Raw genomic sequence first — 27,728 nt, forward strand, 5'->3', positions numbered from 1 at the left:
ACCTAATTTTAATTTATGGAAGTATTTAGAACAGTTTTGTAAAGAACAATCGTAGAAAAGTTCAATAGGTGGTGTTGTAATTAAAGAAATTATAGAAATAATTATTGGTAGAAATTATTGGTATATCAAAGTGCATTGAAGCTTCCTCCTATTTCCCCCCTGACAATAACTTGAAAATTGAGTGATGCTAGTTGCGAGGACACTAGGAAGAGCATTTGTAACTTAAAACAACTTTGTGAATAAAATGGCCTATGTTAAAAACAAAAAAATACTAATTTACCTATGTAAACCCCAATGAAAGTATGGAACAGTACAATATTGTCCATCATATAAATTATAAGTTATAGGTACTCAAATATAAGCCATAAACATGAAACCAGCTAATAATAAGACAAAATTAAATAATTTCTGTTTTATTTTTAAACTAATATTATATTATATAATATGATGGGATATTAAAACTATTTATATAAATTATTTTAATATATTGTGCATTATTTTTCATACCACCGTGCTGGTTAGCTGTGTGACTCGAGCCGTACCTTCGAGCTGTAGGTAGTCTTGTTTTGAAAATGTATAATAAAATTAAAAGCTACCAAAGTATTTAAATAGAATTGTTATTTTAAAATAACTATTGGAAAAATATAAACGTGTGATCATATTATTTTCTTTATTTGAGTGTTCGACACTGTGACGTTGACATCTACGGACTCGTGGTCAACTAATCATTTATTATAATTAATAAGTAGGTATATCACATTTTGTGCACCAGTATTATACCTTTACTAAGGTAAGTAAAATTATTAATTTTTTAATTGTGTTTAAAATAATAAAATGTATTATAAATTATTTGTATACATTATTTAACTTAATTTTCTACATTACAGAAAAATATGTCATTTGATACTGATTTTTTCATTATATCTATTGAACAAAAAATAAGTATTTGGAACACATCATGTATGGAGTACAGAAACCGTGATTTAAAGTTAAAAGATTGGGAAGATATTGGAAAAACTATGAATCTTAATTTTAATGATTTCACTGCGAAACAAAAGGATGACTACAGTGAGTATCTACATTATAATAATAACAATAGTATTTATAACCAAAATTTATTTAATAATACGCATTTGTGTGATCATAATATAACATAATAGAAAAAAATTATTATTATAATGTTCCACCTTAATTTAATCACGTAATGCTACTTATTGTAACATGATAATAGTATTATTATTAAATATTAATGTACCTAATACATAAAAATATATTTATTATTTAGTAAGAAATTATTAAATTTTAAAATACTGCCACTCCAACAAGCCTTCTGGGCTATTAAAATATTTAGCATAATATTCTCTGACGTCTTTAGCGTTTGTACCTGATGATCCTCGAAATACAGTGTCTATTGAATCCAATTCACAACAAAGTGTTTCTTCATAATTAATACCATCACGTCTTCTCACAAAATTATGCAAAACACAAGCACCTTTAACTATTATTTCTGCAAAATCAGGTTCAACTAGTAAAGGGGTATGAAACACCCTCCATTTATTGGATAGTATCCCAAATGCGCATTCCACAAAACGCCTAGCTCTTGACAGTCGCAAATTAAAAACTTTTTTCTGGACATCCAAGTTTTTTTTAGGATACGGCCTCAATAGATTTTGGTGTAGACCAAACGCTTCATCACCAACAATTACGAAGGGTTGTTCTTGACCGTGGTCGTCGTTTGGTAGCTTCTTAACTCCGGGTACATTTAATTTATTGTCGTATAATTGTTGTCCTAGGGGAGATCTTTTAAATATATTACTATCTCCTTCTCGACCATATGCACCTACATCCACTGTTAGAAAACAATAATTAGAATCAACCAACGCCATAAGTACGATAGAAAAGAACTTTTTATAGTTAAAAAAGTCTGTTCCACTATGTTGTGGACTTATTATACGAATATGCTTTCCGTCCACTGCTCCTAAGCAGTTTGGAAAGTTCGCATTCTTATAAAAACCTTCCGCAGTATTCAACCATATTTCATTTGTTGGTACAGGCATCTCTAAGGGTTGTAACTTTGTCCACAGTACCAATAAAGTTTCCTTTATTATCACACGAATAGTGCTTTTTCCAACAAAGAAATCCAAATGTAATTGATTGAAAGTAGCTCCAGTTGATAAGTACCTGGTAAAAATAATAAGATTTACTTAACTTAAAATTTAAAAAAAAAAAGGTGGGCAAGTGGATGTCGCTCTGCTGTACAGTAGGTTACAAGTGGGTCACTGTATAATGGATGGTATTAAATTTGAATTCAATGATATAATATCATTGTATAAGAAAAACGATTCTGAGCGGAGACGGTATGTCAGTCTAGGTTTAAGACATATTAAATACTTATCTATGGTATTAAAAAAATAATTCACCTATAATAAATTCCAAATACATCAACAACAAACCGTGACACTATCACAGATATATAATAGTTTACTTTAGAAGTTTCAAGTACCCAAAAATAATATTGTACAATCACAACAAAATAACTAAAAAGAATATTCTAGGTTTTTTAATTTGTAATTCGTCCAAATTTGAACTTAAAATGACTATAAAAATAAACTGTGTTTATGTATTTTTTAGATTTTTTCTTAACATAATTATCTACTTACGTGGAACCTTGTTTTAAATTTTCAATCCTAAGCTATAAAAGTTGAACATTTTATAAATGATTAACTACAAAATAATTATTAAATTTTAAATTTGATAAATGTTGTCCAAATTTGAACTTTAAATGCTTATAAAAAAAAAATTGTGCCTATGTATTTTTAATATTTTTCAACTGCTATTGTAACAATATAGCAGGAGCCTTGCATTAATTTTTCACGCTTTTTTAACCAACAAATAAAATTTTATTGATATTTATAGAAAAAAAAACTAAAAAAATTGAAAACTGACAATGTCCGTAAACAGTTCAAAAAGGGTCGAATTATTTTCAAAATTGTATCGTGTATAGAAACTGCAAATATAAACAACCAGTTAAAATTTCATGCATCTACGATCATTTGTTTCAGAGTTACACCAAAAACCAAAATCGATTTTGATAAAAATCAATTTTGCGTAAAAATTCCCGTTTTTCCTTAATTTTTCTTTTGTTTTTCACGTCGCTTTTGAAAACTACTGAGAAATTTTTACTTTTGACCCCCCAAAGTACCAACTAGATTCACTTTCCTATCAGAAAAGTTACTGTTGAAGAAAATCGAAGCATTTTTACTGTCCTAAAAGGTGATGACAGACACAAAAAAAAATAAAAAAAAACACACATCATTGTAAAATCAATACATTCATCGCTTCGCTCAGAATCTAAAACTCATAAATGCCTAGCCTCGAGTATTAATTTATTAACAAATTTAGGATTCTGAGTGGAGCGATGAATGTATTGATATTACAATAATGTGTTTTTTTATTTTTTTTGTGCCTGTCATTACATTTTAGGACAGTAAAAATGCTTAGATTTTTTTCACCAGTATCTTTTCTGATAGGAAAGTGAATCTAATTGGTACTTAGGGAGGTCAAATATTTCTCATTAGTTTTCAAAAGCGACCGGAAAAACAAAAGAAAAATTAAGGAAAAACGGGAATTTTGACGCAAAATATGTTTTCGAGAAAATCGATTTTGGTTTTTGGTGCAACTCTTGAACAAATAATCGTAGATGCATGAAATTTTAACTGGTTGTTTATATTTGCAGTTTCTATACACGATACAATTTTGAAAATAATTCGACCCTTTTTGAACTGTTTACGGACATTGTCAGTTTTCGATTTTTTTAGTTTTTTTTTCTATAAATATCAATAAAATTTTATTTGTTGGTTAAAAAAGCTTGAAAATTTGATAGAAGGCTCCTAGTATATTGTTTCAAAGGCATATGAAAAAAATTAAGAATCGTTAGTCACAGTTTTTATTTATAAGCATTTAAAGTTCAAATATTGACAAAATACGGAAAAATCACGAAAATTAGCAAATTATTTTGTGTTGAAAATTCGTAAAAATTTTTCTTTTAAAATCTAAGATTTTAAAATGTAATACAAGATTCCTTATAAGATAACTACCTTTATCAAAAAAAAAATGTCCATAAGAAAGTCAAATTAAGTTTTTTTTTATAAGCATTTAAAGTTAAAATATTGACAAATTACGTAAAAATGTCGAATATTTTCAAATTATTTTGAGTAAGAAATGTATAAAAACTTTTATTTTCAAATCTAAGAATATGCTTGCAATTTTAATTGAAATTCATATTTTTTTAGTTAAAGAACTTCAGAAGAAATGGAAGAGTTTACGCGATGCTTTCAGAAAAGAACACACCAAGTATGATAGATCTGGTTCTCAAGCATCAAAAAAACCGAAATATTGTTATTACGATGCTTTGTCATTTTTAACACCGACATTTACAGTTCGACAGTAAGTTTAGCCTACTTTGGTTACAAAATAACAATATATACCTACATTAGCTACTTTTTATATAGAATTAATTTTTAGGCTATATACTATACATACATGATAAAATGTTCTAAATGCTTTGACTTAATTTGAACATTCTATAGACATGAGAATTTTTCGGAATTTTTTTTAAGTGGTTGAAGTCACAATTTTTACAATTTTCGTCAAAATTCCTAAAATTTGCAAATTATATTTTTTAGTAACAAATTTTTTTTTTTTTTATTTATCTAGGAGCTGAAAATTTAATAGTAGAATCTTCATATGACATGCTAAAAACTAAAAATCAAAAAAAAAAAATGTTTTTTTACAACTTTTTTTATACACATTTGAACTTTAAATTTTTGTAAAAATTAAATATATTATAATATATTTTACGTATAGGTATTTTATAATACACAATGACATTTTCAAAATGTTTAGATTAATTTTAACTTTTAAACTAATGCCCAAATACCATGAATCTATACACACTGTTCTAGAGCAAGGTAGTATATTGACTCAAAAGTGAATAACAATAGTATAATAGGATAAACATATTATTATATGTTTACAGATCGTTATTACTTATTACGCTCAGAATCGTATTTTGTTTACAATGATAATATACCATTGAATTCAAAATTGACACTCAGTGACCGATCACTATCGATACCACCCAACCTAACCCACTTCCTCAGTCCTCACTTTTTTTATTTCAGAACATCAGGTAATATTTCACTATTTTCACTCGAAAATACTATGAATATGGAAGATGAAAATCCAACAGAAGATTCACCAGACATTGACGCTGATCCTTCTTGTGATTTAACTGCACAAATCGATACACCCACCATGAACACGCCTTTGCCAACATCCATCTCGGGAACAAAAAAAAACACGAATAGAAAAAATAGTGATTCGCCTTCTTTATTCCAACAGAAACTTTTAAAAGTTTTGGATAAATCTCAGAACGAAGATGATGATGACGACAAACATTTTCTTCTGTCATTATTACCCAGAATGAAGGCAATTGATAACGCCAGTAAAATGGATGCTAGGATTGAATTGATGCAGGTCATACAGAAATATGCCAGGAAACGTCCCGCTGAATCAACTTCACCATATTGTCTACCCATACAACCAATTCAATATCCACCATCTATGCCAACTTTGAATACATCTCACGAATATGGCCTGCAGGTTCCTGAGAATGTAATTCCTGGCTCAAGTAATAATTGGCCACCCCACTATTAGATCAAAATTTATTTTCATTTTTGCTATTCGATTGCGATTAATATATTTATTATTTATATTATATATATTAAATGTCTGTAAAAACATTTGATGAATAAATTTTGATCTAATAGTGGGGTGGCCAATTATTACTTGAGTCAAAGCATTTAGAACATTTTATCATGTATGTATAGTATATAGCCTAAAAATTAATTCTATATAAAAAGTAGCTAATGTAGGTATATATTGTTATTTTGTAACCAAAGTAGGCTAAACTTACTGTCGAACTGTAAATGTCGGTGTTAAAAATGACAAAGCATCGTAATAACAATATTTCGGTTTTTTTGATGCTTGAGAACCAGATCTATCATACTTGGTGTGTTCTTTTCTGAAAGCATCGCGTAAACTCTTCCATTTCTTCTGAAGTTCTTTAACTAAAAAAATATGAATTTCAATTAAAATTGCAAGCATATTCTTAGATTTGAAAATAAAAGTTTTTATACATTTCTTACTCAAAATAATTTGAAAATATTCGACATTTTTACGTAATTTGTCAATATTTTAACTTTAAATGCTTATAAAAAAAAACTTAATTTGACTTTCTTATGGACATTTTTTTTTTGATAAAGGTAGTTATCTTATAAGGAATCTTGTATTACATTTTAAAATCTTAGATTTTAAAAGAAAAATTTTTACGAATTTTCAACACAAAATAATTTGCTAATTTTCGTGATTTTTCCGTATTTTGTCAATATTTGAACTTTAAATGCTTATAAATAAAAACTGTGACTAACGATTTTTAATTTTTTTCATATGCCTTTGAAACAATATACTAGGAGCCTTCTATCAAATTTTCAAGCTTTTTTAACCAACAAATAAAATTTTATTGATATTTATAGAAAAAAAAACTAAAAAAATCGAAAACTGACAATGTCCGTAAACAGTTCAAAAAGGGTCGAATTATTTTCAAAATTGTATCGTGTATAGAAACTGCAAATATAAACAACCAGTTAAAATTTCATGCATCTACGATTATTTGTTCAAGAGTTGCACCAAAAACCAAAATCGATTTTCTCGAAAACATATTTTGCGTCAAAATTCCCGTTTTTCCTTAATTTTTCTTTTGTTTTTCCGGTCGCTTTTGAAAACTAATGAGAAATATTTGACCTCCCTAAGTACCAATTAGATTCACTTTCCTATCAGAAAAGATACTGGTGAAAAAAATCTAAGCATTTTTACTGTCCTAAAATGTAATGACAGGCACAAAAAAAATAAAAAAACACATTATTGTAATATCAATACATTCATCGCTCCACTCAGAATCCTAAATTTGTTAATAAATTAATACTCGAGGCTAGGCATTTATGAGTTTTAGATTCTGAGCGAAGCGATGAATGTATTGATTTTACAATGATGTGTGTTTTTTTTTATTTTTTTTTGTGTCTGTCATCACCTTTTAGGACAGTAAAAATGCTTCGATTTTCTTCAACAGTAACTTTTCTGATAGGAAAGTGAATCTAGTTGGTACTTTGGGGGGTCAAAAGTAAAAATTTCTCAGTAGTTTTCAAAAGCGACGTGAAAAACAAAAGAAAAATTAAGGAAAAACGGGAATTTTTACGCAAAATTGATTTTTATCAAAATCGATTTTGGTTTTTGGTGTAACTCTGAAACAAATGATCGTAGATGCATGAAATTTTAACTGGTTGTTTATATTTGCAGTTTCTATACACGATACAATTTTGAAAATAATTCGACCCTTTTTGAACTGTTTACGGACATTGTCAGTTTTCAATTTTTTTAGTTTTTTTTTCTATAAATATCAATAAAATTTTATTTGTTGGTTAAAAAAGCGTGAAAAATTAATGCAAGGCTCCTGCTATATTGTTACAATAGCAGTTGAAAAATATTAAAAATACATAGGCACAATTTTTTTTTTATAAGCATTTAAAGTTCAAATTTGGACAACATTTATCAAATTTAAAATTTAATAATTATTTTGTAGTTAATCATTTATAAAATGTTCAACTTTTATAGCTTAGGATTGAAAATTTAAAACAAGGTTCCACGTAAGTAGATAATTATGTTAAGAAAAAATCTAAAAAATACATAAACACAGTTTATTTTTATAGTCATTTTAAGTTCAAATTTGGACGAATTACAAATTAAAAAACCTAGAATATTCTTTTTAGTTATTTTGTTGTGATTGTACAATATTATTTTTGGGTACTTGAAACTTCTAAAGTAAACTATTATATATCTGTGATAGTGTCACGGTTTGTTGTTGATGTATTTGGAATTTATTATAGGTGAATTATTTTTTTAATACCATAGATAAGTATTTAATATGTCTTAAACCTAGACTGACATACCGTCTCCGCTCAGAATCGTTTTTCTTATACAATGATATTATATCATTGAATTCAAATTTAATACCATCCATTATACAGTGACCCACTTGTAACCTACTGTACAGCAGAGCGACATCCACTTGCCCACCTTTTTTTTTTTAAATTTTAAGTTAAGTAAATCTTATTATTTTTACCAGGTACTTATCAACTGGAGCTACTTTCAATCAATTACATTTGGATTTCTTTGTTGGAAAAAGCACTATTCGTGTGATAATAAAGGAAACTTTATTGGTACTGTGGACAAAGTTACAACCCTTAGAGATGCCTGTACCAACAAATGAAATATGGTTGAATACTGCGGAAGGTTTTTATAAGAATGCGAACTTTCCAAACTGCTTAGGAGCAGTGGACGGAAAGCATATTCGTATAATAAGTCCACAACATAGTGGAACAGACTTTTTTAACTATAAAAAGTTCTTTTCTATCGTACTTATGGCGTTGGTTGATTCTAATTATTGTTTTCTAACAGTGGATGTAGGTGCATATGGTCGAGAAGGAGATAGTAATATATTTAAAAGATCTCCCCTAGGACAACAATTATACGACAATAAATTAAATGTACCCGGAGTTAAGAAGCTACCAAACGACGACCACGGTCAAGAACAACCCTTCGTAATTGTTGGTGATGAAGCGTTTGGTCTACACCAAAATCTATTGAGGCCGTATCCTAAAAAAAACTTGGATGTCCAGAAAAAAGTTTTTAATTTGCGACTGTCAAGAGCTAGGCGTTTTGTGGAATGCGCATTTGGGATACTATCCAATAAATGGAGGGTGTTTCATACCCCTTTACTAGTTGAACCTGATTTTGCAGAAATAATAGTTAAAGGTGCTTGTGTTTTGCATAATTTTGTGAGAAGACGTGATGGTATTAATTATGAAGAAACACTTTGTTGTGAATTGGATTCAATAGACACTGTATTTCGAGGATCATCAGGTACAAACGCTAAAGACGTCAGAGAATATTATGCTAAATATTTTAATAGCCCAGAAGGCTTGTTGGAGTGGCAGTATTTTAAAATTTAATAATTTCTTACTAAATAATAAATATATTTTTATGTATTAGGTACATTAATATTTAATAATAATACTATTATCATGTTACAATAAGTAGCATTACGTGATTAAATTAAGGTGGAACATTATAATAATAATTTTTTTCTATTATGTTATATTATGATCACACAAATGCGTATTATTAAATAAATTTTGGTTATAAATACTATTGTTATTATTATAATGTAGATACTCACTGTAGTCATCCTTTTGTTTCGCAGTGAAATCATTAAAATTAAGATTCATAGTTTTTCCAATATCTTCCCAATCTTTTAACTTTAAATCACGGTTTCTGTACTCCATACATGATGTGTTCCAAATACTTATTTTTTGTTCAATAGATATAATGAAAAAATCAGTATCAAATGACATATTTTTCTGTAATGTAGAAAATTAAGTTAAATAATGTATACAAATAATTTATAATACATTTTATTATTTTAAACACAATTAAAAAATTAATAATTTTACTTACCTTAGTAAAGGTATAATACTGGTGCACAAAATGTGATATACCTACTTATTAATTATAATAAATGATTAGTTGACCACGAGTCCGTAGATGTCAACGTCACAGTGTCGAACACTCAAATAAAGAAAATAATATGATCACACGTTTATATTTTTCCAATAGTTATTTTAAAATAACAATTCTATTTAAATACTTTGGTAGCTTTTAATTTTATTATACATTTTCAAAACAAGACTACCTACAGCTCGAAGGTACGGCTCGAGTCACACAGCTAACCAGCACGGTGGTATGAAAAATAATGCACAATATATTAAAATAATTTATATAAATAGTTTTAATATCCCATCATATTATATAATATAATATTAGTTTAAAAATAAAACAGAAATTATTTAATTTTGTCTTATTATTAGCTGGTTTCATGTTTATGGCTTATATTTGAGTACCTATAACTTATAATTTATATGATGGACAATATTGTACTGTTCCATACTTTCATTGGGGTTTACATAGGTAAATTAGTATTTTTTTGTTTTTAACATAGGCCATTTTATTCACAAAGTTGTTTTAAGTTACAAATGCTCTTCCTAGTGTCCTCGCAACTAGCATCACTCAATTTTCAAGTTATTGTCAGGGGGGAAATAGGAGGAAGCTTCAATGCACTTTGATATACCAATAATTTCTACCAATAATTATTTCTATAATTTCTTTAATTACAACACCACCTATTGAACTTTTCTACGATTGTTCTTTACAAAACTGTTCTAAATACTTCCATAAATTAAAATTAGGTAACCAACACAAATTATAAACATCAATTACTAATTAAACTAATTAAAATATTTACTTAGATATTTTGATACTACATATCAAATATGAAATAATTTAACATTTTTCTTTACATATATTAAAATTAATATAATATAATACCTACCTATATATAAAATATACAATCTATTTATTATTTATGAGTAGGTAGTTAAATTAAATAGATAAAATATTGAATATCCTCGTCAAATTATTGTATTCATAAAATTATGGTGTAAACGCAGCGTTTTCCGTCACCAGTATAGCCCATCCTAATATAAAACAATGTAAAATTAGGAGTTTGCGTTTTTATTACTTCGGCGTTCGTCCGCCAAAACGCAAGCCGACCGGCGTTTTCCGCCGCGGATGAAAACGCGGCGTATTACATCCGTCGTGTATAGCTACTCCGATATAAACCAATGCATTTTGAATTCGACGGAAAACGCCGCGTTCGAAACGCGGCGGAATACGCTGTGTATAGCCCCGGCCTAAATTGTAAGTCATTCCTGATAGCATCTTCGTCGTAAATTACTTTGAGTTGGGTAGTTTCAACAACAGCTCTGTCAACTAGGACCTTCCTAAAATCGGTTTTTTGTGATCTTTTTCGCGTTAGTACTCTCAAATCATGGGTATGTGCCTTACTCAACACAAATGTTTCATCTCTTTTTCTTTTTAATTTGGCTTTGCAAGCCTGCAAATTTGGATTGGAGTAGATGTAATAACTAAATTATTAATAATTAATAATTTGAATTGTATACCATATTAATTTAAATGAAAATATAAACTTACTGAACACCGTTTTTTGAGTCATTAGATTTATAAAAAAAACTCGCCATGCTTCATTTTTAGTTTATATAAAATTTAACATTAACTAAACACCTAAGAAAAGTAGAATTAACTTCTGCGGAAGAGTAAATATGTCAACTATCAAAAGTAGGAATTGAAAATATAAAATAAACTTAAACATGGGATTTTAGGATTTTGGGATTTTGGGATTATGCAATTTTTAATAATTATTAGCTATTAATAATATTTGTCTTATTTTTCATTGATAATTTATTATCTCCACTATATTTGAAATATACAGTGTGATACCATATTTATTATCCAAACAATTGCCTGCTTATCTGGCCACACTGCCGAAGTTTGAATACGCGTTCTCAACTTTTCCTTATCATTTGGGCGATTTTGGACATTTTTCAAAGCTTTCGCTATTTTACCCAACTTTGATAATTTTCTATCCTCTTATGCCCCCTATTATATTTTATTCGTCTAGCTGACGATCTCTTGAAGCTACGGATGTACGGTTTATACATGTGCCGTCCATACTGTCCATAGTTATGAGTTATCGTAATGTCGATCGCAAATAATGCTGTCGGACGGACAGCCGTCGGATTTTTTAGCCAATTTTTTCGTGTTCTTTAACCATTTCGTCTTTTAACACGCTGTTTGTAACCGAATTACGTAGTAAACGTCTTTTAAAAGACTGTTCATATAATTATATATGCGGGTTTCACTCAAAATCGGTTGGTAGCATTCGCAAAAGCGTTTAGAAATGAGTAATGACGCTGGTGACCGACCATCAATATGCGTATATATTACCTATACGCCATGTATATACTTAATCTATACTCGCATATGATTTAATAATTATTTACGACACGGTCAAGCACGTAGCCAGAATATTTCTAATAGGGTGGCCAATAATTTTTGTCACTTTTATCATTTTTCATAATTTTTTCCAATGAAATACTTGTAAGTTGTAGGGGGCTTTTCCTCCACATTCATCATTAGGCAGTATTGGAGTATGCCATATAAAGAATCTTATTCATTTATAATTTACCTTTGGTTGTATCTTTAGTTGATTAAAAAAAAAAAAATTGTTTTATCAACAAGTTTACCTATTACAGTATTACAAAAAATAGATAGTGCCCGATTTTTATATATTATTATATAAAAAAAATCCAAATTACCTACATCTTTGCTTATGGGATACATTTTTCATATTATGAAAAATAAATCTACTTACATATTTAGAATATATGCTGATTAAATTTCTCAAATTCTAATAACAACAATTAAATCATACCTAAATCACTGTTCGAGATGGATTCTGATAAATCATATAGATCGCCAGGACCACTTGACACTTTTTCTGATAGTTTAAGTCAGCGTTTCTTAAACTGTGTTCCCAAAGGGCGTGAACCCCAAGGTTCCGAGTAGATCACTTCAGGGTTCCGCGAAGCTTAAGTAATTTTTTTTAAATGTTCAAGAAAATTACTTTAAAATATCCATTATGGAAAATAATTCCTACCAATTTACCTTTTCTGGACAACTCGAACTCACCTCCACTGTATGCTAATGTAATGTTCCAAAATGCATCCCCAGCATAGCAGAGACCCTAATAAATCCAGTGATATGATTTTCTATGTTGTAGTACAATATTTTGGAGCATAACATTAGCATACAGTGGAGGTGAGTTTGAGTTGTCCAGAAAACGGTAAATTGGTGCAGGATTACTACGGTAAAATAATACGTTTAGCCACCACTATAAGTCCAATTCGATTCCCAGAAATAGTATATGGTAATCCTGTTGTAATGGTAATCCTGAGTATATAGTAATCCTGACTAGTCAGTAATCCTGTTATAACGGTAACCTATATATTATTATTATCAGTGGAAATAATGCAAAAATTTATTTCGATTGTCCAGGACTCGAGGTTATGCTCATTGCCCAGCCATAAAGATTGTTACCTAAAGTTTAAAAAGTGTATTTAACTGAATAATTATTATTTATAAATAAGCTTACAGTCCTGATAAACAAGCCATGATTTGGGGTCTGATGGGTTATAAACTGGTGTTTTTTCATTATTTGGTTTTGCATACCGCATGCTGGCTTGTGTAAGTCCACCTCGAATACCTATAAAAAACGTAATTATATTTTATGTATATAGAAATAACACAAGTCCAATATACTAACCATTATCAAACATGAGAAGCATGTCATAATCTGTTAGTAAATCCAGTTTTATCGCTGTGTATTTCAACATGGCATCAAAGGAAAATGCTGGAGCTGTATAGTAGTACGCTGGGTCTAAACAGTAAGTGTTTAAGCATAGATCTCGAAAATTTTCGAAAACGTCAGCCAGAAGCAAAACATCAATTTTTAAATATAAATCTGAATACTCGCCCAGCGTTTGACAATTGAAATGGTTCCAGACCTTTGTTGCAAACTGATATTCAGTATCTTCAACGTGTTCTTCTGACAGAACGCTATAAAAATCTTCTATTGGTGGTAAAGAGGTTTGTTCGAGCTTAGACCAATCATCAGTAAAGTCGTAAGGATAGACACCTTTACGGGTTACCAGTGGCATATCGTTATTGGAAAAATGTTTTTCGGTTTCTCGGAATTTCTTCAAGTCTGGTGTAACCAGGTTTGTGGCTAGAGTAGACAAACGCGTGGCCATGAATCTAAATGTATCAACGAACCGGATACTGAATTTATTACTGATATATTTGGAAAACGAAATAAACTTTTCTTCGCTGTTGGGGAGTTTCTAGCAATGCTGATCCGACGGACTCGAAGAACTCTGGGTAATTCTGTATGTTATTCAAATTTTTATAATAATACCATACAACTTTACGGTTGTGGGCTGATTGAATTTCTATAAATCCTAATGTGTTTACACTTTGTAGTCTTACTTTTTTTGCTTTTACGGCGGTATAAGTATTTTCAGTATGTTTACGTTTATTACCCATGTTCGTATAATAACCTGAAATTGCAAATATATCTGAATTATTTATAATACTAACATGTCGTATAATAACATAAAATTGTATACATATCTAAATTAATTATAACATGATGTTTAATAAGAGTTTAAAACTAACCTTGTGCAGTATCCCGTTCATTTTCAAATGCATCCAAGGCAGCCATACATATATGATCATCGCGTTCTAAATCATCGGTTATCGCATTAGAGCATTCATTATTTTGATTTGATGGTCCAGCGTGTTCATTAGGTACGTGAATTTGAGGAGATATTTCAATAATGTTATTCGCGGGCGCGATTTCTTTGTAAAATTGTAAATATATCTAAATTATTTATAACTCTAACATGATGTTTAATAAGAGTTTAAAACTAACCTTGTGCAGTATCCCGTTCGTTTTCAAATGCATCCAAGGCAGCCATACATATATGATCGTCGCATTCTAAATCATCGGTTATCGCATTAGAGCATTCATTATTTTGATTTGATGGTCCAGCATGTTCATTAGGTACGTGAATTTGAGAAACTACTTCAATTATATTATTTGTGGAGTTGATTCCTTTGTAAAATAATTAAATTATTGTAAAAATATTTAATTAAATATATTATATACTTACGATGAATATTTTTCATATGACGAGTACGATTTGATTTGTTGGTAAATATCGCAGTACACATAGTGCACGAAAATCGTATGCCCGCATGTTTCTTTTTATGTCTATTTAAATTATCTTTTCGCGTAAAAGACGCTGAACATGTTTCGCAATTAAACATTATGACAATATATATATATATAATATTAAACACACTCGGAAATATTAAAATAACGTGTTAAAAACAAAGATGTTTGTAGAACGTTTTCAATCGCGCTATATTCTACGCTACGTGATTAATGCGTTAAATAATATACATGAATAATATAATATGAACCAATGATATCGTTATAGAACGGCTGGAGATCTACTGTTAGAAAATCGCGAGGTGTTATTCTATTATATAATGTAATATAAGAAAATGCAATTTTGCTGAAAAATGTCATAAAGGTGGGATTTATGAGAGTCACACGCTACGACAATATAATGCATGATAATATTAATAATAATATATAATAAATTTGTCATTATATATATATTAATGATTTAAATGTATATGTTGCAAATATTAAATGCTCTATGGATACGTATATAATGCACATGATAATGTGTGTGTGTGTGTGTGTGTGTGTGTGTGTGTGTGCGTGCGTGCGTGCGTGCGTGCGTGCGTGCGTGCGTGTGTGTGTGTGTGTGTGTGTGTGTGTGTGTGTGTGTGTGTGTGTGTGTGTGTGTGTGTGTGTGTGTGTGTGTGTGTGTGTGTGTGTGTGTGTGTGTGTGTGTGTGTGTGTGTGTATGTAACAATATAGGTATAAAGGTATTATAAGTCTGATGAGTATGCGTATATAGATGTACATTACTAGAAAATATAACAGTTAGTACCCAAAGATCGGACTTGTAACCGCTGTGTTATATTCATGTAATATTAAATTACAGATAGTACCTACTCGTAAACTGTATAATATTAAGTTCACGGTATTTTGTTCACAGTAATGTTTAGATATCTGTTTAGGGTATAGAACTGCTCGCAGGAATGTGATAGCGTACCTATAATTAAATATACTTCACTTAAATGGCTAATAATATGCACATAATTGGTCTGGTGGACCAGTGGTATTATAGCAGTCGTCTGTGAGGCAAGAGATTAGGCTCCAGTACTCTAGGCTAATGACCTGTGTAGTCGAAGCCATAACCCCAATAAAAAAAATGAAAATAAAAAAAAATAATTTTCAAAAATGAAAATAATTTAAATTATTTTAAAATGCATTCCAAAAATGTATGATTTATTTTTTACATAATTCGATGGTTAAGCGCACACATGTGTTATGTACACATTTATAAGCCGTGGACATTCCAAATTTTCAAAATTGAATACTGTGGCATGTGGCATAAACTCGTTGATAATCTGTTGTTTTTGAGAGCCCTTAACGTAAATTCTATCGAATTTTAACGATTGAAATATTTTCTGTATTTCTCCATACTCTACATCACCATATTCCAACGTTAAACCGTGATATAAACGCTTCAGCCAACTGTTTACGCTTCGACTTTTTGCATCTTGTTTTAAAGATGTATGTTTAAATATCCAGTGTTGGTTGGACCATGTTTCAGTATCTACTATAGACATTTCTTTGATAAAGTACTTGTTGTTGACTCCGAGAATGCACTGGACGTCCAAGATAGCCGACGACATATTTTTAGATGAATTAGTTTTTATAATAATTTGTTGTACCGAATAGATTCACTTCTGAACTACCACTGAAACTAATTTTTAATATCATTCTTATTGATCCATGAATTGTGAGAATCGTCAAATCCCACCCACTTGACATATATCTGGTCCCCCTTCTTTCGTACAATTTTTTCAATTAAATAATAATTTGGATAATTGGTTTTAGATAATTCTTCGGTGTAAAAACAGCCGGCTATTGGACCATCATTATAATCGTGTAACTGATAAGTTGGTGGTATTGTTTTATTTATTTTTACTACTGTAAATATTTCTGTTGACCAATTGGGTTAGGTTACCCTTTTGTGAAAACTCCTTTGTGAATGCTTATTCGAACTTTATCGCCGACATGAAATTTTACTTTTCTATTAGTGATTGTACGTTGTTTCAAAGTAACTAGTGAAGGATTTTCGTCTGCCTGCAATGGTGTCATCCCAATCGTTCTGTGTTTCTCATTGTTCTAATTATTGATTAGGTCAGGTAAAATTGATATCCATTCTTGTGAACCCAGAGCAGTAAATTCTCTATACATGTTTGTTTTTAAAGTTCGATTAAACCTTTCCACAAAACAGGCTTTTGTCGTGGAATATGTGCTATACTTTTTTATATTATGCTTAGTCATTAACATGTCAAACTTTGAATTATAAAATTCTTTGCCATTATCTACCTGCAACAGTTTGGGCGACCTATCTACAAGTATTGTAGACATGGCTTTGGTCACTTCACACCCTGTTTTTGTTTTCAATGGTACGGCCCAGGCGAATTTCATAAAACAATCAATCACACAGAGAATATAATTATATCCTTTGTTTTTCTTTGAAAGTGGAATCATCTCGACCAAGTCAGCCTGCCACAAATCGTTTTTTCCATACACATTTACTCTTCGCCTCGTATAATTTTTCCTAGCCGGTCTGTGAAGTTCGATAGCTATGTTGCGTTTATACATTTGGTATTTTCCTTGTTATACCAGATTCGTACAGTTCTTCAAAAATAGATAATATTTCGTTTGAAACCCCAGTGTTTCCAGCAGATTGAGAGGCTAAAACAAGTCGCAACCTATCAACCAGCTCATTTGGGTCATTCCAATATACTAAATTATGTGTTTGTAATTTCACACCCATTCCCGATGGAAATAGCTTGCGAATAATTTGTGTATATTTTGTACCACCTTTCTTAATTTTTGCACCGTCCTGTGTCAAATGTGCTGAAGTTTGTATTAGTATTTCTTTATATGTATTTAAATCATTATCAGTATATTGCATTGGATATCTGAAACATAATAACTCAACAAGTCCAGGCGTTAGCTGATAAGACGTATCTTTGATAATTATTGCGTTGTTTTTGAATTTTACTTCTTCTTGACCTAACTTGCTTTTTCCATTAGAATATTTTTTTGGACCATATATTTTATCTTTTTCCTCTTCTTCTAATGTACGAAAAATTTCAGACTGGCTATCGGATGCTATATATGGGGTACCTTCAGCTATAATTTCATTATTACCGGCTTCGGAATTTTGTAATTTGTTCAACGGTTCGATTATTGGTTTAAATGTTTGCGTTACATAAGATTGAATATCAGCTTCACCTCTTTTCAATGCTTCAAATGTACGTTTAATGTTTTTCTTGGCAATAACTAATTCGTTCAACACTGCACTTCTGTCTTCCATGGTTGAGAATGAACTACATTGTTTTATACAACGACAAATGTGTCGAAACCGTGTCGATACCGTCCGTTGTCACGTTCACAGTCTTTACTTATCACGACGAAATTAAATCTCCCCCTACTCCAACACAAAGTACAAAACTCTTTAAATTCAGAATAGTTCATATCACCCGAACAGTGTTCCATATAAACGTGTTTTAAATTAGTCTCGTCTTGCTTGAATAATATAATCATGTTGCTATTATCTCGAATAAGTTGTTTGGGTATGCGAGCGAATGATTGTGCTAGATAGAACACGTCGATATTGTTGTGTCTACAACGCGTGTAGTAAGAACGTACGATATTTTGATTTTCACATAAAATATCGTCAAATATAAAAACAGAATCTGGTAATGCTTTTTCTGGTGGGATAACCTCGTCGTTTTCGTGAAAAGTGAATAACTGAACGCCCTCTACATCTTTTAAAATTTCACAAAGCATTTTATATTTAGGTTGATCGAGTGTTTTCGAATATATATAAACGTTGTGAAAACGTATACCATTGATGTTAGTCAATAAAGCATAAATCAAATTTGTCTTGCCGCATCCGGAAGGCCCGACAACTAAAGCACGACAAGTATTCGGTAAAAGCTTCCCATGCCTCGATTGGAGACTCGTAGGCGGGTCGACATTTTCCACTGTGAGTTTTATTTCTTGATCTACAAACTTCATTATAAATACTTGGGTAATCTCTGTAATCTAATCATTACACGATGTCACCCGTTCGAAGAAACAACAAGAATAAAGGCGGAGGTATCGTGAACACTCTTATAAACAAATTACCATTTGAACTTCATTTACCGGGTAATTATAAACCATACAACACACATAACATTCAATATAATCGACTCATAATTTTAGGTTATCAGTACTGCGGCCCAGGTACAAAATTGAAAAAACGATTAGATCGCGGCGATAAAGGTATCAACCCCCTAGACTCGTTGTGTAAAGAACACGATATCGCTTATGATCACAGCAACTCTTTGACTGATCGTCAAAAAGCAGATTATATATTAGAAAACCAGGCTTGGAATAGATTCAAGTCAAAAGACTCTAATTTAAAAGAAAAGGCAGCAGCGTGGTTGGTCACTACTGGCATGAAGGCAAAACGAAAAATGGGTGCTGGATGTGGATTCAACGCAGCAGTCAAGGCAGCTAAAAATGTATTTAAAAAAAATATGAAAGAAAAAAACATGATGAAATTAACAAAAAAATGTTTTGTGGCAGCTAAAAAAATATTTCTTAAAAACAGCAAGAAAGCTCGGGTACCTCGTGTTATACCTTTACCGAAAACTGGAGGAATGTTACCACTGATACCAATTTTTGCCGGTTTATCCGCACTCGGAGCGCTGACGGGGGGTATTGCTAACGTCGTAAAGACCGTTAGCGAATTCAATAGAAATGAACCTACACATTTGGGCAGAGGTTTATACCTCGCCCCTAATAAAGGTGGCTCGTATAAGATCGAGAAAGGTAAAGGACTATATCTCTCTTCACAAGGAGGTAGTTCGTATAAAAGAAAGGGAGTCCATAAATCTGTGAAGAAAACCGTGAAAAGGAAAAAAAACTAATTACTACGTTACCCAAAAGAGCTTTGTACGATTATGAAATTATAAAACACGCGCACATAATGAAAATACCTCATTTCATCGGAGTGTTTTCCAGAGATAGGTTACCTAAACGTCCTAAGCATAAAGAATCGGCTGTTATCAATTTGGACGTTGAAAAAAGTACCGGAACTCATTGGGTAGCGTATAAGAAAATCGGAAAACAAGTAGAATATTACGACAGTTTTGGAAATCTACCACCACCACTGGAACTACAATCGTACCTCAGTGGATGTAAAATACAATATAATTACACTAGGCATCAACGTTATAACACATATAATTGTGGTCATTTGTGTTTGAAATTTTTATCATGTACACGATAACATTAAACGCTAATTCCAGCGAAATGTCTTGTGATATTTTCCCGCCGTTAGAAGTACAAAATACCTCTCAGCTGTGTCTTTTAAGCCTGCAAACACATAATTCTATACCAAACGTAGAACCGGATTGCAATACAATAGGTTTTCACGATTCACTCGGAAAATGTGTGACTGTGACTATACCTACGGGATCGTACGAAATAATTAACTTGGAGTCGATGATTCAAAAACTATTACCGAATCATGTTACTTTGTTTCAACTCAAGGCCGATGGAAGCACATTGAAATGCTCGATGACGTGTAGTCATGATGTTGATTTCACTATTGAACATAATATATCGAAAATATTAGGGTTTGAGAATAAAGTTTATTCTGCCAAGACACTACACGAATCTGAACGGATAGTCAACATAATGAAAGTTAACTGTATAAAAATAGATTGCAATCTAATTTCTGGTTCATTCAGTAATGGTATACCGAGCCAGACTATACACGAGTTTTTCCCTTCTTCACCGCCTGGACATAAAATCATAGAAGTCCCAAAACATCTAGTTTTCTACCGGCTTAATTCTTCGTCTATAAGTAAAGTGAATATAGTACTAAGAGATCAAGATAATAATTTGATCAATTTAAGAGGGGAGCCAATCACAGTTCGTATACAAATTAAACATTAAAATGGCTATTAAGTTCAACAGCTATATAAAAAGAAATGCTATCAAGAGTCGCTACAGTTCTACTAACAAGATAAATACGTCGAGACGTACGCCGATTGTAAAGAAACTAACAAAGAACAATCTATCATTTCTACGGTCTTTAAAAGTTCTATAATCATGGATGACTTGTATTTGGACGTGGCCGGCGGATATGAAGATGAATGCAAAATAACTCAAATGCAGTACCACTCTTTCCTTCCCTATTCTTCGACAGCTTTATCCAATAACGACGAAATTAGAATATCCATTCAAAATATGGACGCTTACACTCTCCCCTGCGAGAGCTATCTCTATATTGAAGGTAAATTAAATATACCGGCAGATATTGCATCACATGCGAACGAAATTAATGCGAACGAAATTAATTTTACAAATAATGGTTTGGCGTTTTTGTTTTCTGAAATCCGGTATGAAATTAACGGTGTTGAAATACAAAAATTAAAATCTCCTGGAATATCATCGAGTCTTAAAGGGTTTTGCTCACACACACCGAATGAATTGAACAATCTAAAAAATGCTGCTTGGGACGTAGAAATGAATGTCAGTGAAAATAAAAATTTCGCGTTAAATAACAAATTTGCTGGTTGTATCCCGCTCAAACACATGTTAGGATTTTGTGAAGATTATAAAAAAATACTACTCAACTGCAACCAACAAATCATTTTAAACAGATCGTCTACGGACTCTGATGCGTTGTACGTTTCCGAGACCACTGCGAATGACAATAAAGAAAAACTCAAAAAAGTAGTGATTGAGCTGAGTAAAATTATTTGGAAGATGCCGGTTATCAGGGTGAGTGACAAAGAAAAAATAAAACTATTAAAAGTATTAGACTCTCGTAAACAACTCTCGTGTGCGTTCAGAAATTGGGACTTGTGCGAATATCCGGTTCTCCCTCAGAACACTTCTCATTCGTGGACGATTAAATCGAGCAGTTTGCTCGAAAAACCCAGATTTGCATTAATTGGCTTTCAAACAGATCGAAAAAATAATTTATTTAATCCGTCTGGACGATTCGATCACTGTTACCTGAAAAACCTTAAAATACATCTAAATTCTGAAGTGTATCCATACGAAGATTTCCGTTCAGATTTCACAAACAACGTTACGGCCATTTTATATAAAGCATATACAGATTTCCAAAAATCATACTACGATAGAGAATATAGTGAGCCTCTACTGTCAAAAACCATTTTTGAACAATACGTACCAATCATAGTCGTAGATTTATCACGACAAAACGACAACGTAAAATCGTCGACTGTTGATTTACGCATCGAGTTCGAAACAGGCAAAGCCATTCCAGCGAAGACTGCAGCTTATTGTCTCATTTTACACGATCAAATTATAACTTATAACCCTTTTAATGGCGATGTAAGGAAATTGTAAATAGTTTGTAAATAAAAATACATTTTTTAAACATCACGTTGTTTTTTATTATCATCGACCAAAGCCACAATAAAAATGTAAGTATAAAATATTACATTTTTTTTTTTTTTTTTTTATTAATGTACCAAAGTCACAATAAAATATTACATAATGAATTATTTTCCAAAACTCAATCTACGGCTTGCTATTTCCCTTTCACGTGCTACGAATGCTCTTGTCTTAGGTCTGCTGACTTCAGGCTAAAAAAAAAAATGTTTTTGTTTAGTATAAAATAATATGCAAAAATATGTTTGTATAACCTCAATTTTTGCCGAATAAGATAACCAGCCTCTTGCTAATTGTTTGAGTGCTTTGATTTTCAAATCTGCTATTAAGCAAGTACCTGCGACTGGAATACATTCTTTCAGTTTCCTAACTTCGATGCGGTTCAAATAATCTTCAACATCGGTTATGGCTGTATCTTTAGATAACGGCATTTCCTTTCCGAGAAACATTGAAATCTTACATGCCTGATCCAATGCAGTGGGCCGTGTGTACATTGTTTTCATCTGAATAACTTCTTCAATGGCACCACTTAACTGTAAGATCCTTGCAACATTCCCTTTTGTCAACTGCACATTCTGGTCTTGAAGCAAACATTTGATTGACAGTATGTTGTTGCCGTTGCATTCTTCGATTGACATCAATTTAAACTCCTCTAACAGTAAATGTGATGGTAGTGAAAAATTGATGTTTTTAAGTAATACATTAAGCGATTCATATAAGTCCACACTCATTTTTACACATTGCATGTTACTTGTAATACATACAACACAATTTAACAAAAAATCCGGATCTAGACCTATATTTATAAAAATATTATCGTCCACGAAAAAAGTCGAACAGTCGATAAGTTGACTAGTCATTATGATGGATCAAACGCACAAATTGTCACTTCTTGAAGAGCGGGTTACGACTGACTTGTCCTATGCTCGTGTCACACGTTTTATGCAGTGCTGCCGTGTGGAGCGGGGATTAATCCCTACTCTATCCTTTATGGTAGGGATATGTATAACGGAATGAATAACACACATGTTATGATATAAAGAATATTTATTATCATCATTAATAAGATATTATTAAATAAAAAATTAATTTCGTATTCCTCTGAGTTGATTGAGACTTGCCGTCTGTTTAGTCAAACAAAGATGGTGGGGATGGTGAAAATCTGTTAAAGTAAGTCGGCCCATCGTTCTCGTCAACAGCCTGTAATAAAAATTTATCAATATCCGTTTATCAAGTAAATAATGTGTGTATTACCATAGGTTTGATTTTCCGAATTGGTGCCCTCGTTGGTAAACTCGAACGTGTTGAAAAGTATTCTCGAAACCCCCTGTCCTCGTCAGCACCCTAAAAATAAAATAACGGTTAACTCGAGAAAAATATTTTTTTTTTTAATTTTTAAATTACCCGTGACTGTGATAAATCGTTTTCGTCATGTATAATCGACGGTGACAAAATTGAGTATCTTGGTGGCGATATGTCAACGTTAAAAGCTTCCGTTTTATTCTGTAATAAAAATAAGTAATCATGATACGAAAATTTTAACTATCGAAATATTTAAATAAATTTTCATACATTTATAGAGTTATTCAGCTTTTCCATCCATTTGATTGCCAGCTGTTCAGTTGCGAGTAATTTTATCTGATGTATGAAACTCTGTTTGTTTTTCGGTATATGGCTTGTGATTAATTCGGCATGAATTCCTTTTGTTATTGAAACTACTTCTTCAAGTTTCGTTGATTTATCAACATTAAAATCGGTTTTAAGGTAGTCGGTTATTTGATCGATTTGATTTAAAATAATAGGTCGTGTGATGGCGATTTTCATTGTTATGGTTTCAAGAATTGTGCTCTCTAAATCTTGAATTGTCATAAGATCTCTTCGATTTATTATAGTTCTACATCCGTCTATTTTTTTAGACTCCATGACCAAAACATGCTCTCCCTTATATACCATACTCGTGAGCAATACAAATTCATCTTCCAAAAAAATAATTTTTTTATAACGTACAGTAGTATCCAGAATGTAAGATAAAACATGGCCCATCACTGAGTAAATACGCCTCAAGAAGTCTGGAGAAATATTTACATAGCGCGACGGTGTAATTATTTGCACGACGATATTGAACTCATCTTTTGAATCGAAACCAACGTTTAAAAATTTACGGTTTTCAAAATCGATTGTAAAATTAGTGCAATCGATAAGTTCAGTCGGAGATGTAGGCGCAACATATTTGTACATCCGATTCATTTCACTGATTGATCCACCCATAATAACACTGTTATAAAACTCGCGACTTGACACTGTTAAAACAAAACTAAGACTGAATGTTCATACACTGAATTATTAACTAATTGTTTCGAGTATGGTGAGGATAATAACTTATAGTGGGGAATCGGTTCTGTAGTGGGAGACTATATCAAGTATACCTAATATGAGTGTTTTATATATGTATACCGTGGCAATTCGAATCCCGGACGATCGAAATAAATTTTTGCATTATTTCCATATATCACACGTCACGTCCGACGGCGGCACCTATGGCTGGGCAGGGAGCGGTGGGATGTGGTGGCGGTGGGATGTGGAGGCGAGGCGGGGAGCGGTGTACCGACGGCGGCACCTATGGGTGGGCGGGAAGCGGTGGGATGTGGTGGCGGTGGTGGCGGTGGTGGCGGTGGCTGTGGTTCCAGTAGTGGCATCTATGGCCGGTATACTAGTATATATAATAAGTAGTAAATATAATGTCTTATAATGCACATGATAATGTGTGTGTGTGTGTGTGTGTGTGTGTGTGTGTGTGTGTGTGTGTGTGTGTGTGTGTGTGTGTGTGTGTGTGTGTGTGTGTGTGTGTGTGTGTATGTGTGTGTGCGCGCGCGCGCGTGTGCGTGTAACAATATAGGTATAAAGGTATTATAAGTCTGATGAGTATGCGTATATAGATGTACATTACTATAGTGCGGCCAGCGAAACTAGGCGGGTGATCGCCGCGCGCCTGGTGGCCAATTTTCGTCAGTGTTTCCAAGACTTCATTCCCGCGTAAAATAATTTTAAAAAAGCTCTGGAGTTGTAATAAAAACTAAACGACAAACGTTCGATATTTCTATACGTAAAACTTATTATTTATTAATTATCACATTCGCTAATAAGTAATAATATTAATATCATTATTTTTTACGCAATTATATAATATGTATGTACATTTAAAAACTAATAACTAAGTAATGAAACTTAAAACTATTATAATAATATTTACATAGAAAAATGGTTTTCCGAATTGAAATTCTAGTCCTCACAGCTGTCGTCTTCATCTTCACTTGAGCTGCTTTCGTCAGGATTAATGGTCAATATTATTGGTTCTAATATCTCATCCCTTAGTCCCGCCTTGACGTAGTCCTCTTCCTGGATCTTGACGCAATGCTCACCACATTTGGCCCAATCGTTCGAAGTAACTGCATCGATCTCTTTATGCACAAGTTTCTCGACATCTGCAATTTTGAAAGTTGAATTTTTTTCAGCCACTCTGCCTTTAACTTGCGCCCAAATAAGTTCTATTGGGTTATACTGACAGTGGTAAGGGGGAAGCCTTACCACTTCATGACCCATTTCGGAAGTTAGTTCATCCAGTTTATATTTTTTTCCGCGCGGCATCGAAAGTTTCACCTTTTCCCGTAACTCGTCAAGTGTTTCTACAGGAGAAAAATCTATATTTTTATCCCGTAACCACTGTTGAACATCTGACTTTCTACTGTTGGACTTCGGATAGTTCTCGGCCAAAGAAGAGTGATATGAAGCGTTATCCATGACAATAATACTCGGCTCTTCTAAGTTAAGTAACATTTGTGAAAACCAACTTTCAAAAATTGTGACGTTCATTTGTGAATGATAATCCTTGTCACCAGAATTACATCGAAAAATAAGTTTTGATTCTTTAATGAATCCGAAGGAAGGAGATCCGGCGTGGCATACTATGAGGCGGCTGCCTTTGTCTGTAGGTACTTTTAAGCCTTCCGTATTTTCTTCATTTTGCCAAATACGTCCACGCGTATGATTTTGATTAACCCAGGTTTCATCTAAGTAGATTACCGGCCGAGTATCACCGTTCCTACGAAACTCGTTCATTTTTCTAAGAAATTTAACGCGCGCAGCTACTATATCGGACCGTTCCATCAAGAATTTGCGACCGTCGTTACATTTTTTGTACTTAAAATGAAGTTGTTTTAAAATTATTTTTACCGACGATTTTGATCCACGGTAATTTAATTTTTCACGCAGTTCCGATAATATTTTAGCACTCGTTGGGAATTCACCTTTGTCGTAAAAGCTATGGACAACTCTTCTGACCACTTCATTGTCAAAATCATCAAGTTCAGTGACAGATTTCTCGCGACAGTATTTTTTTCGTGGCGATTGAAATTTAAGGTCATTAGAACTTCCGACACATAATAGCTCTTCTCGATTTCCAGTTACTTTACTTTCATGACATATCCGTTGTACAGTTCTCAGACTCACCGCACAAGCTTCGGCCGCCCTCTCCTGTGATTGTCGAAAATAATCTGCTAATTCCGGCTTATCTTTGCAGTTGGCTAAGGTTTTAAAAAATGTATATACGTTGTATATTGTTTTTTTCGTTTGGGAATGTATATCGGGTCTAATTGTCATTTAGAAAAAATAATTTACACAAACGATCAGTAAAAAAAACAAACACAAAAAAAAATTCAAATATTGTAAAATATTAAAACAGCCGTGTAAAAAAATCACATTAAACTTAAACGATAGCAATCAACAGATACATGGCAGAGGATCGAAGACTAACACATTATGAAGAAAAAAATGGTTCTTGTACACAATTTGGTTTCAATAAAATTACAATAGGTACAATAAAGTCAATGGAATGTGGTCTCCAGTGCCAGATGTCCAGTTTCAATAGAAAAACGGCGCGCTAGACGGTTTCTCACCCTCGGCAGTATGTAGTACCCATATTATTATATTATATATATTGTATAAACGATGTACCTCATACCATGGAACACTACATTATATAGTGTTCAATGCTTATACGCTAATAAAATATTTGTGTTGTAAGGACACCCAAAATTTTTTATAAAACAGCTGAAACACAACTGCATCAGCTATTCATTTAATAAGCAATACTTTTAGAATCCCTGGTTCACATGAAAACAGCCACCAGGCGCGCGGCGATCACCCGCCTAGTTTCGCTGGCCGCACTATAGAAAATATAACAGTTAGTACCCAAAGATCGGACTTGTAACCGCTGTGTTATATTCATGTAATATTAAATTACAGATAGTACCTACTCGTAAACTGTATAATATTAAGTTCACGGTATTTTGTTCACAGTAATGTTTAGATATCTGTTTAGGGTATAGAACTGCTCGCAGGAATGTGATAGCGTACCTATAATTAA

At 32.0% G+C, this 27,728-nt stretch overlaps 7 protein-coding genes across 7 annotated transcripts; 2 read left to right on the forward strand and 5 right to left on the reverse strand.

Annotated features, from left to right (window-relative positions):
• The first annotated feature begins 236 nt into the window (after positions 1-236).
• LOC149060428 (uncharacterized) lies at positions 237-5,718 on the forward strand. Its single transcript, XM_089229091.1, has 3 exons — positions 237-1,068; positions 4,293-4,446; positions 5,184-5,718. The coding sequence occupies exons 1-3, from the start codon at positions 894-896 to the stop codon at positions 5,716-5,718; spliced, it is 864 nt and encodes a 287-aa protein (XP_089085217.1). The 5' UTR covers positions 237-893.
• A 175-nt stretch (positions 5,719-5,893) lies between these two features.
• On the reverse strand, positions 5,894-10,187 carry LOC149060429 (uncharacterized). The gene is made up of 2 exons (XM_089217123.1): positions 9,356-10,187; positions 5,894-6,131 (listed from the first exon to the last, which is right to left on the reverse strand). Exons 1-2 carry the CDS (start codon positions 9,528-9,530, stop codon positions 5,974-5,976), a joined length of 333 nt encoding a protein of 110 aa, XP_089073249.1. The 5' UTR covers positions 9,531-10,187; the 3' UTR covers positions 5,894-5,973.
• Positions 10,188-13,132: 2,945 nt separating this feature from the next.
• Positions 13,133-13,970, reverse strand: LOC149060430 (uncharacterized). The gene is made up of 3 exons (XM_089229093.1): positions 13,418-13,970; positions 13,247-13,357; positions 13,133-13,191 (listed from the first exon to the last, which is right to left on the reverse strand). Exons 1-3 carry the CDS (start codon positions 13,902-13,904, stop codon positions 13,133-13,135), a joined length of 657 nt encoding a protein of 218 aa, XP_089085219.1. The 5' UTR covers positions 13,905-13,970.
• Positions 13,971-20,989: 7,019 nt separating this feature from the next.
• Positions 20,990-22,261, forward strand: LOC149060431 (uncharacterized). The gene has a single exon (XM_089229107.1). The coding sequence runs from the start codon at positions 20,990-20,992 to the stop codon at positions 22,259-22,261; it is 1,272 nt and encodes a 423-aa protein (XP_089085233.1).
• A 139-nt stretch (positions 22,262-22,400) lies between these two features.
• LOC149060432 (uncharacterized) lies at positions 22,401-23,166 on the reverse strand. The gene is made up of 2 exons (XM_089216466.1): positions 22,561-23,166; positions 22,401-22,500 (listed from the first exon to the last, which is right to left on the reverse strand). Exons 1-2 carry the CDS (start codon positions 23,164-23,166, stop codon positions 22,417-22,419), a joined length of 690 nt encoding a protein of 229 aa, XP_089072592.1. The 3' UTR covers positions 22,401-22,416.
• A 169-nt stretch (positions 23,167-23,335) lies between these two features.
• Positions 23,336-24,666, reverse strand: LOC149060433 (uncharacterized). The gene is made up of 4 exons (XM_089216355.1): positions 23,879-24,666; positions 23,711-23,809; positions 23,561-23,650; positions 23,336-23,506 (listed from the first exon to the last, which is right to left on the reverse strand). Exons 1-4 carry the CDS (start codon positions 24,572-24,574, stop codon positions 23,435-23,437), a joined length of 957 nt encoding a protein of 318 aa, XP_089072481.1. The 5' UTR covers positions 24,575-24,666; the 3' UTR covers positions 23,336-23,434.
• Positions 24,667-25,400: 734 nt separating this feature from the next.
• LOC149060434 (uncharacterized) lies at positions 25,401-26,967 on the reverse strand. Its single transcript, XM_089217507.1, has one exon. It carries the CDS (start codon positions 26,960-26,962, stop codon positions 25,586-25,588), a length of 1,377 nt encoding a protein of 458 aa, XP_089073633.1. The 5' UTR covers positions 26,963-26,967; the 3' UTR covers positions 25,401-25,585.
• Between the last annotated feature and the right edge of the window lie 761 nt (positions 26,968-27,728).

Source organism: Diuraphis noxia, unplaced genomic scaffold (assembly GCF_037042655.1).
Source record: "Diuraphis noxia isolate RWA-SAM2 unplaced genomic scaffold, SU_Dnox_SAM2 contig0001, whole genome shotgun sequence".
In the NCBI taxonomy this organism is placed as follows: Eukaryota; Metazoa; Arthropoda; class Insecta; order Hemiptera; family Aphididae; genus Diuraphis; species Diuraphis noxia.

Coding starts and splice junctions, on each gene's coding strand:
- LOC149060431 (XM_089229107.1), top strand. CDS start 20,990: ATGGATGACTTGTATTTGGACGTGGCCGGCGGATATGAAGATGAATGC.
- LOC149060430 (XM_089229093.1), bottom strand. CDS start 13,904: ATGGCCACGCGTTTGTCTACTCTAGCCACAAACCTGGTTACACCAGAC. Junction 13,358..13,417: donor GCTTCTCATGTTTGATAATG/GTTAGTATATTG, acceptor CGTTTTTTATAG/GTATTCGAGGTGGACTTACA. Junction 13,192..13,246: donor ATGGCTTGTTTATCAGGACT/GTAAGCTTATTT, acceptor TTTAAACTTTAG/GTAACAATCTTTATGGCTGG.
- LOC149060428 (XM_089229091.1), top strand. CDS start 894: ATGTCATTTGATACTGATTTTTTCATTATATCTATTGAACAAAAAATA. Junction 1,069..4,292: donor GAAACAAAAGGATGACTACA/GTGAGTATCTAC, acceptor ATATTTTTTTAG/TTAAAGAACTTCAGAAGAAA. Junction 4,447..5,183: donor CCGACATTTACAGTTCGACA/GTAAGTTTAGCC, acceptor TTTTTATTTCAG/AACATCAGGTAATATTTCAC.
- LOC149060434 (XM_089217507.1), bottom strand. CDS start 26,962: ATGACAATTAGACCCGATATACATTCCCAAACGAAAAAAACAATATAC.
- LOC149060432 (XM_089216466.1), bottom strand. CDS start 23,166: ATGACTAGTCAACTTATCGACTGTTCGACTTTTTTCGTGGACGATAAT. Junction 22,501..22,560: donor CTTATTCGGCAAAAATTGAG/GTTATACAAACA, acceptor TTTTTTTTTTAG/CCTGAAGTCAGCAGACCTAA.
- LOC149060433 (XM_089216355.1), bottom strand. CDS start 24,574: ATGGGTGGATCAATCAGTGAAATGAATCGGATGTACAAATATGTTGCG. Junction 23,810..23,878: donor AGCTGAATAACTCTATAAAT/GTATGAAAATTT, acceptor TTTTTATTACAG/AATAAAACGGAAGCTTTTAA. Junction 23,651..23,710: donor ACGATTTATCACAGTCACGG/GTAATTTAAAAA, acceptor TTTTATTTTTAG/GGTGCTGACGAGGACAGGGG.
- LOC149060429 (XM_089217123.1), bottom strand. CDS start 9,530: ATGTCATTTGATACTGATTTTTTCATTATATCTATTGAACAAAAAATA. Junction 6,132..9,355: donor GAAACAAAAGGATGACTACA/GTGAGTATCTAC, acceptor ATATTTTTTTAG/TTAAAGAACTTCAGAAGAAA.